This window comes from Cheilinus undulatus, linkage group 2 (assembly GCF_018320785.1).
Source record: "Cheilinus undulatus linkage group 2, ASM1832078v1, whole genome shotgun sequence".
NCBI classification, from domain to species: Eukaryota; Metazoa; Chordata; class Actinopteri; order Labriformes; family Labridae; genus Cheilinus; species Cheilinus undulatus.
In genome coordinates this window covers 50023928-50034617 of record NC_054866.1, presented here as the reverse complement: position 1 = coordinate 50034617, position 10690 = coordinate 50023928, and the positions used below count along the sequence as shown (strand labels likewise).

At 37.3% G+C, this 10690-nt stretch overlaps 1 protein-coding gene across 2 annotated transcripts in view; it reads left to right on the top strand.

Annotated features, from left to right (window-relative positions):
* The first annotated feature begins 3461 nt into the window (after positions 1–3461).
* The window catches only part of rsf1a (remodeling and spacing factor 1a), a 28983-nt gene continuing 21754 nt past the window's right edge, over positions 3462–10690 (top strand). The window contains exons 1-6 of one of the 2 annotated variants that reach the window (XM_041799679.1): positions 3462–3751; positions 7990–8081; positions 9142–9234; positions 9342–9547; positions 9964–10088; positions 10298–10405. In XM_041799679.1, the coding sequence (XP_041655613.1) occupies positions 3598–3751; positions 7990–8081; positions 9142–9234; positions 9342–9547; positions 9964–10088; positions 10298–10405 (778 nt within the window). In that variant the 5' untranslated portion in view covers positions 3462–3597. The remainder of the gene's footprint in view (positions 3752–7989; positions 8082–9141; positions 9235–9341; positions 9548–9963; positions 10089–10297; positions 10406–10690) is intronic. The other variant, XM_041799670.1, reaches the window with a different exon arrangement.

Genomic DNA, 10690 nt, shown 5'->3' with positions numbered 1-10690 from the left:
TTTTAATATAATTCTAATATTTAATGAGAAAAACATATAAAAATGAAGAAAGTAAGATTTTTTTGTACACTATTCTAAAATATGCCACTAGAATGATTGCATAATATGTAATGCATAACATCTCTGCTGCAAAAGAGTATTAAACTGGTATTTTGATACAAATTTCAGGATAAAGAAATATTGCACCTTCTGTGATTTGAAAATTGCAGGTGGCCATATTGAGATTTAATCTAATTTGAGATAAATTTCCCAGCCCTATGCTAAACAGTCCTGGGTCAGCTTTGCAGTATTTTTCATTGCATGATGCTACAAATGTTTTCTATCAGTGGAAGGTCTGGACTGCAGCTAGACCAGTTTAGCATCCAGATTCTTCTACTGTGAAGCCATGCTGTTGTGATGGATGCAGTATGTGATTTAGCATTATCTTTCTGATATATGCAAGGCCATCCTTGAAGGAGATGTTGTCCTGATGGGAGCATATGCTGCTCTTAAACCTCTATCTACTTTTCAACATTCATAGTGTCTTTCCACATGTGTAAGCTGCCCACGCCATAGACATAAATACAAGCTCATACCATCAGAGATGCAGGCTTTTGAACTGTGCAAGGATAACAAGCTGGATGGTCCCTCTTCTCCTTAGTCTGCAGGACATGGCGTCCATGTTTTCTAAAAAAAAAAAAAAAAAAAGTCACATTTTGATTAATCTGAACACAGAACAGTTTTCCACCTTGCCTCAACTTTAAATAAGCTTTGGCTCAGAGAAGACTACGGTGTTTCTGGATCCTGTTCACATACGGCTTCTTCTTTGCATAATAGAGCTTCAACGTATATTTGTGGATGTCACAGCCAGCTATGTTGAAAGACGATGATTTCTGGAAGTGTTCCTGAGCCCATGAAGTGATTTCAAGTCCAGAATCATGCCTGTTTTTAATGCGGTGTCACCTGAGGGCCCAAAGATCACCTGCATCCAATACTGACCTTGGCCTTTTCCCTTGCACACAGAGATTTCTCTAGATTCTCTAAATCTGTTGGTGTAATTATGTTCTGTAGATGGTGGGATATTCTAAATTTTCACAATTTTATGCTGAGGAACATTTTTCTGAAATTGATCGAAAATTTAGACACAGTTTTCTGCAGATTGGTGAACCACTGCCCATTTTACTTCTGACAGACTCTGCATGAATGCTCCTTTTGTACTCAGTCATGTGACCTACCCGTTACCAATTAACCTAATTAGTTACAAAACGCTCCTCCAGCTGTTTTTGGTAAGTACTGCTTACTTTTCCAAACTTTTGTTGCTCTGTCCCTACTTTTTTGAGAGGTGGTGCTGCCATCAAAATAAAAAAGGGCAAATGTTTATCATGAAATGAAAAAAAAAGTCTCAGTTTGAACATCTGATATGTAAAAAGACAGATGTAGTAACACACAACCACCTTCAATCTGTTTGTGATAAACCTCTTTCCATGGCAGTCTGGACTTACATTTGCAGGTACAACTAAATACCAATTTTTTTCAATTTGTTTTTATTGCATTTTACACAATGTCCCATTTTTTGGGAATTGGGTTTGCAGATATGGCTCATATAGGAACATCTGAAGGTACACCAACAGTATCTTTAAATGAGCCCCCACCAAACCCTTTTTCTAACAGTGTAGCTAACAAATAATTAACCCAAACTGTGTCTGAGTGGTTCTATTCCAGCATTCTGTGGTCAGCAGCACATTGTCTTCCTGTGGCGAGTCATGTTACAGACAGCAGCTCCATGAAGGAAACATATGGGCAAATACACACAGTTAGGTTAGCCTTGTGAACGGTTACTCAACATCTCCTGTTATTTGGCTGCATGATGACTGCATGACTATGGTATGATTAGTGGTTAACTGATGAAACTTCAAATTGTGTGAATAAAATTAGTTCTGAGTCTGATGTGCTCAGTGACAGCCAGTCCACATAGATCTCTGACACATCTGACACAAGTAAATCCTTAAAAGTCTCCCGTTGTTTCCTGTTTTTTTTAACACAACAAATTCCTATCAAAAATCACAAACACAATGCTTATGTAAAATAAAGATTTATTTGTTCACAAAATCAATATTCATTATAACTGGTAGAGACCTTTTGGTCATTGAGACTTCTTTTAAAGATCTTGTGAGGCACTTAGATTTTCTGTCAGTTTCGGAGAGTCCTATAGACAAAGCGAGACGAGACAAGATTTATGAATACGAAAAGAAATTCTTGTGCCAGGTTAATCAAATATCACAGCAACAAAAAAGAACTCCGGCATATCATGCTCGCTCTTCCTCTAAGGGGAAATTCAGACTGCCATTGAATGCAACATTCTCCTAAGCAGCATGACTATCTGCGCAGCATGCAGCAGGGCTGAGAAACACAGGGAACTGATTGGCTCTGTGGTTAAATCAGAACTGTACCCACAAAAAATGGCGTTATCTATAAGATCGTTTACTTTCATCTTCAACCATACGTTTGGATTGTAAATATAATGGAAGACCTCTATATTTTCCTTATTAGACATTAAATTCTGTAGAGATCGAACATAAAACCAGAATTAACTGTTCTGGTGTAACGCGTTGAATTCTGGGCATTTCTGGCTCTGCCCTCCCTAGTCCTCCCAACTTCCAGCAGCTCCGTCAAGTCGGTAGAAATTCCGCACGTTACTGCCGGAAATAGAAAGAAGCGATTTCACAATAAGAGCATGAAAACAACAGGTGAAGTGCATAACCATTTTATTCACGTCTTTTTAATAACTAATAAAATATGTATTTCATTTTTTTTCCCTATAACTGTATTTAAAAAAAAAAAGGTAATTGTACTACACAGAAATTATTACGTCTCTTGAATTTTTAAAAGATGTTTTCCTATTTTGGGGCATTTTATAATTTTTTATTTGTGTATTTAATAAAATGTTTGATTTATTAATATTTCTATATTATAAAGATTTAAGTGTTATGATCTTATACCTTCCTAAAACATTTAGGATTTTTGTTTTTCCTTTAATTTATTTATTTGCTTATATATTTGCTTATTTTACTGTAAACATATTGAGTTGATTTCTTTTATTTGATTTGTTTATGTATTTATTTTATTTTATTCTTTTTACATGCCAAGTCATTTTTTATGTTCATAGATTTTTTTTCTTTTTTTCGATTTTTTCAGTTTCATTTTATGTATTTGTATTTTGTGATTTTTTTTCATTTTTTATTTTATTCCATGCTTTTTATGATCAGTTAAAGATTCGTGGGTGACTGTTTATTACTATTTTTAACCATATTTTGTTAAAATAAATAAATAAAATAAAATAGAATAAAAAACACCTTCTTTGTTCAACATATAATAAGTTGGCACTATTAAGAACGTCACTCGTGGTCCAAATCACCCAGACCGTATACATTTATTACATAGGCATTCGTTTTAGAACATATAAACAAAAAAAAGAAAAATTTATTTTGAAAACAGCCACCGTAAATAAAATGCGTTCTCGCTCTTGCGCTTGACACCGGTAGCTGCCTCACTCCCTCCATTCATTTCATTCGCATCCTAGCAGCGAGCCCTCCCCTTCGTTCCTCTCCGCCTGGAAAGATGGCTGCTCCGGTGGTGCTGAGTGGCTCCGGCCCGGCGCTCTGCCCGAGCTTCGCTGAGGTCTGTTCGTTCCTGGAGCGGTACGGAGCGGCGCTGGATCTACCTGAGATGACGTTCCCGCAGATGGAGAGGTATCTACGGGACACAACGACAGGTGAGAGATCGGTGTTTGTAGTGGCACTGTGGCGAAGAAGTGGTGGAAAGCTGCGACACTTGAAACTGAAGGAGAAGGGGTCTACCACTACCACCATCACCATCATCATCGTGAGGATGAGGAGGATGAAGAAAACCGTTCATTGTGTTGCTCAGCTTAGCAGATACTTGTCGGGAGTTTATTCATAGTGCGTTTTGTTTATTTTGTTCTTAGGGCATCAGTTTTACCTTTGAAGACTGGTCGTTTTGTCCAAGTTTCTAGGAACATTTAAACAGGGTAGACCGCTGAGCATGGAGCTCATCCTACTCTACGGTTGCCACTCTTGGTGCTATGCTGTATGTTTTTGTTAAAGTAAGAGGGGGCTGATAAAACGGGGCACAAAATATGTCCAGCTTGCCCGTGGGGTTTTGGTTAGAGTCAAGTGACAGGTTGTCGATAGTGTTGTCAAGGCTGATATTGATCTGTTAACGCTAAACTTGGTGTGGGAGCCATGATGCAGCACAGCCCGGTGACCACACACAGCCAACCAGCTAGCTCCGGAGTGTAGTCAGGTGTAATTTTTCACCGGCCTTGCCTCACAGGCAGCTGGATTGGAATGACATCAGTGCCCCCTTTGATTTTGTGTTTATCGTGTGCTCACGGCACCATTAAATCCACTCTTCGATCTTTATTTTACAAGGCTGTCAAAGAGAGCTACTGATGTTTGCTGTAAACAGTGGACGTTATGTTTTTTGGAAGAGACTGTCAAATTTGCACATGCGCAGTAGGGGGGACTGTAGCTTCTGGCTAACTAGCTAGCACTAATCATTTCGTAAACTTTTAGTGAACGAGTTAAAGGAGGCCCCACAGTTCAATTAAGCGTAAAAATATTAAGAAAAGAGAAGTTACGCGGTCTTAGCTGTCGTGTTAGAAGCTTTAATTGCAACCAATTTCAACAAGAATACTGGAAATTACTTACGAGCTACGAGCTAATATGACCGTTACTTCTGCCTTAGCTGAAGAAGTATATAAAAGTTGGTCTAATTTAAAGTGTGCTCGACACTTTAAATGTGCTTAACTAAGTGTGTTACTTTGGAACAACTTTTAGGATATTAAGTGTACTTTAAGAAATGCTAAAGTTCAACTTTAAGCTATCTGCAGCACATTTAAATAGCCCAAACTGTTTAATGGCTTATATGAGTCTTTGGTGTCGTATAGGTGTATTTCCTGCATATTTTTCAATTTTAGCTTTGCCAAGGACCCCCACATCGTGTTTATATCATGTTTGATATCAACAATTAAGCATCCAATTTCATTATATGTTTCCTTAATTTTGATAACAGTTAATAGGGATTCATCGATAACACGTTTTTCCAAGTACTAGTAATTATGTTTGAGTATTTAAAGGGTGCAAATATGTGTATTAATAACTCCATGACTATTTTTAAAATAATTTTCAAAAGTTCAGTTTATTTTTATAGATGGCATTTCAAATTTATTAGTGTGTAGTTTTCATTCTCCTCTAATTTTGTCATCCTCATTTATGTTAAAATATCACCAAACTGCAGACATGACTCCAACTTTGACTACATGCTCACATGAAAGGTTAACATGCTTAATAATAATAATACAGAGTACAGTATCTGTAATGTTTCCTGAGTACGAGTACTTAGGTTTGGTATTGGCACCAATACCTGATGCTGGTATCAGCATCTGTACATCCCTGTCAGTTATAAATTCATATGAATTAAAGTTTATCCAAATCAGCTTTGTTGGCCAAGTACGCTTACACAACAAGGAATTTGACTCTAATTACCTTTGCTCTCAGTGTACAGGAATTAAACATTAAATACAAAAATAAATCAAGTGAAAAGTGTAAAAATTCAGATTTGAATATGTACAAGCCTTTGTAGGTATTATTTCTATTATATACAAGAAAATGGACATGAGCATGTAAGCCCTTTTACGCCACAGGTCGTACCTACCTATTCGTACCCTTTTTTTCCATCTACTCCACATTCATACACTGAAGTCCATCTGTATTGATAGTGTGGTTGCAAGATGTGCAAAGGGTGAAAGGATGCTGAGTAGACATGATCAGAAGTATAGAATATGCAAGGATGTGGGCAGATTTACATGAGGTAGATAAGATCAATTAAGATAGTTGATTACTGCAATGAGGTAAGGCATTTTACCACAGTGAGCTTTCTTACAGCATTTTCCTTTCTGTGAATAGATTCATTACTCGCAGTATTTGAGTATGGTAAATAGATAACATTAGTATAGTGAGAAGATTAATTTGAGCAAATACGCATATGGTGAGGTGTTTTACCACAGAGAGACTTCTTATCCTGCATTTCAGTCGTTTCGATAATCAATAATAGCAACGTTCAGATTATCTTTTAAATTATTTTCCTTCTTAAAGGGATGCATGATAATGCATTTTTGCTGATATCCAGTACTGAAATTTGCACATTAATTTTAGCTGATATCATTATTTAAATGTAGTTCTGACCTAAAACAAACAATTTAAAGTCTGAGGATGAACAAATTGACAAATATCAGCCCTGAAAACTCATATTTAAGTGTAAGGAATAATGATGTAGGCCTGATGGTCCAACACAAAACTCCACCAAATTATTTTTTTTTTTTCATACAGCCAATGTTTACAGCTGGTACAGGCTGATTTTATAGCCAAAATAGTAAATACTGGCTTAAATTTTCATATCTGCTGATACAGATATTTCACTTTTTATATGATTCTGATATCATACCAATGCTATTGTGCTTTCCTAATTTTAATTCATTTTGTACATTCAGTTTCTTTTGGTATGAGTTATTATAATTATTTTCAATTTAAAGATTGGCATATAGGCTCAAATAGCTAATGATTGCTAACATCTAAAAACATGTTCCTTAAAAGTTAAAGTCACAAATAGTATCACCTGCAGATTTTTTATTTTCATTCCATTATCCTCCTAGTTTCCACAACCTCCCTAGTGGGTCAGGGCCCCAACTGTGAAACACACCACTCTGGGATACTAGTTCATTAATAATACATACCTTACCACTATACTCTAAGAGTAACTGCTATCATGCTATTTTTATATTATTAATGAGAATACCAACAATTTTTAAGAAGCTCACTGTGGAGCATTGAAAACATCCTGCTGCTAAAATACAAATACATTACAGTTTTGCTTTCATTTTCTTACAAACCTCTTGTCAAATCACAGATGAATATTGCAGACGTTGTACAAAACAGGTCTAGCAATTATCAAATGATGATCAGTATGATCTGAAAAACTGAAAACTTCACAATGACCCATAAAATCTGAGAGATGTTTCATGCTATAAGCTGTATAGCTATAATCATTTATTTATCTGTTAGCTAAAAAACAGACTGAAATTAGGATTCATGTCTCACAAGAACACCAGCATGTATATTTTTCTATTTTGTTATTTTAAATCTGTGTCTCACCTGCTCAGGGGTGGGTGTTGGTCGCAGTGATTAGCTATAGTATAGTGCTATAGTACAGCTTGTTTATTTAATTTTTCTACAACAAAGATTCTCTATGGGTGATATATTTGAATGTTGAAAGTTAACTTGAGGATATTTTTGTTGGGCAAAGGGATACAGGCTACTGATTCGTCCAGAGGGGCCAGCAAAATCAACACAAACCCAAAGTTCCTCAAAGGAGCTTTAACAATTTCTCTGAAACTTCAGAGTCGTACTTGACCAGCTGCAAGTGTTTAGATAATTTAAATGCAATGAAATTTTCATTTAACCATGTCAGCTCTTGAAATGGAATTTCCAGTAATTACCAGACATGGGCTCCCAAGCGCTCTTACATCTGATTGTACTGAAGAGCTCTCTTAATATATTTTCCCTTGTTTAAGCTAGTTTTCAAAGATCCAAAATATTAGTATAAAGGTCCACAGCTAAGAAAGTTTTGCAGCAATAATAACAAAAAAAGGGGCAGCACAAAGTCTAATTTAATGTTTTAAGTACTTTTAACATGACTGAAAATTCACTGAAAATTGCAAATAAATAGAGATGATGTTGTGTAAAATTAAAAATACTGATACCCAAAATTAAAATGGTCTCTTTTTTAGCCTCCAGAATTAAAGTCAGGAGCTCAAATAGCCAGTAGATTCCTTAAAGTCACAACAATCTTTAACACTGGACCTTTTGTGAAGTTTGAACTTTTATCTGATGTCACTGTGTTGTGTCTCTAATCATCCTGTGTGTTTTCCAGTTCCTAAACCTCTTGTGGAGCTCCACGTAAAGCTGCTCAGAAAACTGGGAAAGTCTGTGACTCCAGACCGCTGGGAGAAATATCTTGCTAAGGTGAGGAGTCTCTGTCTGGATGTGTTTGTTTTTGTTTTACGTTTGGCCTCAGAATCCAGTCTACACTTCATAGTAGCAAACATTAAGCCACTATTAAGCCAAAAGTTCTCTAAATTTGGTGTTAATTTGCTTCCACTTTAAATATTTACAATCAGATGTCTCACCTTAGAGTGAAATAAATTGTCCAGGGAAGCTAAAGTGTCAGCAAGTGGGGATTCAGTTTATCTTTCTACTGTTTAATGAGCCGTATTATTTACAAAAAAAAATCAACTTGAGTTGAAATTGATCCTCAACAGAGCAAAATAGGAGCACACTTGAATGATCCAACTTCTTAAGATGCACAACCAAAAAAAGATAGAAGAAGACTGCTTGCCAAAACTTGTTGGTTGTTCCTTGTGTCCCGCCTTACCCAGAATTTAAAGAACTTGATAGGACATTTTCGGATGCTAACCCTTCAGTTTTCTTGCCAGTACCCAGTGAGAGTCTGGTGGAGAGTTATCCCTTATGTTGACCCCTTCCTCAAACAGAAAAAGCTCTTTAGTTGAACTATTTAACCATTTATATGGTGCATTGATAAGAATTCATATCTGTTTGGGGCATTTGAATACCAAGCAGTAATACATAATGCTTTGTGTCGACACAACTCAGTGTGTACTGAAAATGGAGTGATATCCAGTAGCTCAGACTGCATACAGAGGGGTCAGGGATGCTTTCACTGGGACTGGACTAGTTGTGTAGACGCAGCACATACTGACATAATTTAAGACCACCCTGTCATCCATGGTGGTGGCTGGTCTTTATTGTAATATTAGTGTTTAACACTGGTCTATAATAGGCCATAACAGAGCGTACAGTCTACACCTGCCCTCTTTGTAAAGAGTCTTGAGATAATTTCTGTTAAGAATTTGCACTATACAAACAAAGCTTGATTAATTGATTGAGATTGATTGTGGTATTTGACTAGTAAACAAAAAGCATGGCTTTATTTACATATGGCAGAAGATTTGGGCATGCATGGCTTTGTGTTTGTACAGATTTTATCTGATCATGTGTGCTGTAGGTTTGCCAGGAGTTGAACAACACCTGGGCATGGGAGCTGGAACAGAAGGGCTACCAGGAGATGTCCATGGAGTGCAAGTCAAGTATCCTCAAAGTATGCTATCGGCTGTTTTTCCTTCATGCACTACTGAAACATCTGTTACATTTGCATTAACCTTCACTTTGTTTTATTCGTCGTTTCACTCTTAAACTCCCGTTCAGTATCTCTGCGAGTGTCAGTTCGATGAAAACCTGAAGTTCAAGATGGTAATCAATGAGGAGGACCCGGAGAAGATGCGTCTGCAGCCCATAGGTCGGGACCGGCAGGGCGTGATGTACTGGCTTCAGCTGGACCAGGAGCAGAATATCCGGCTGTACACAGAGGAGCAGGACGATCTGGATGGATCCACCTGGAAGTGCATCGTCAGGTAGTAATGTTGTTTTAATCTGCTGGTTGTACTTCTCCTAAGCTGTTTTCACACATACATTTACTGACTTTGTATCAGTGCTTTCTTGTTTTTTTCTTTAAATGGTTTTAAGAGACTTGAAGGTCACCCTGAAATTTGGGGACATTATCAGGAGTTTTGTGCATTTGTGAAAGCACCATTTGGCATCTGTTACTAATCACCTTTATTTTCTTTTTCTGTTTGTATGAAATTATATATTTTTATCAATCTTTGTGTTGCTTTCTTTAAATGGTTAGAAGGGTCTTGAAGATCAAAGTGATAGAAAATTAACTGCTGAAATCTTCAGGATAGTTAAATCAGTTCATCAGTTTCTGCTCCATGTCTCTCCTTTTTGGTGCATAATGTATTCGAGCCGCTCACTTACACTGTCTCCTCAGGACTCGTAATGACCTGGCTGATGCCCTGGAGCTGCTGAAGTCCCAGCTTGATCCAAGCCAAACTCCAGATCAGGAGCAGAACCAGGCCGGGACCAGGAGTACCAGCCCCACAGAGAAAGAAGCAGGTATGTCAGTCAAAGCAGCAAACATTGCTTTGTATTGCAGGCTTCCACAGCATCTTTTTTTTCACCATTTCCTGCCTCCTTAGATCCTCCACTCTCTTTACGCTGTCTAATATCTCAGGAAGATGTCACGGACAGTCGGTCCTGAAATTTTCTAGGTACTTCTAGGAGTGCATGTGTGGAAAAGGCTCATGTGTGTTATCATGTTTTAGGTGATGAGGCCATTGAAAACCCCAAACCAGAGCCCTGCAAGAGCACAGAGGAGAGCACTGGAAGTATGAGGGATGATGCTGTAAAGGAAGAGAAACCCTTGAGACAAGGTACTGAGATTGAACAGAATATCCAGGCTACAGCAGATGAACCACCTTGATAATTAACACCACTTATATTAAAGAGTAACTAAACCTAATAAAGTGGAGATGGAGGTGTGAATGTGCAAAAATGCACACTTACATTGATCACAGCTGTAGATGTCCCTTTGCATTAATTAGAGATGTTACCGACATTGCAGTGGTTGGGCATTATTCTTCTGTGGAGGTCATGGGGAAGGCAAAATGCCATGTTAACTTTAGTCCTAGTCTTTTGATTACATGTCTTTTAGTTTT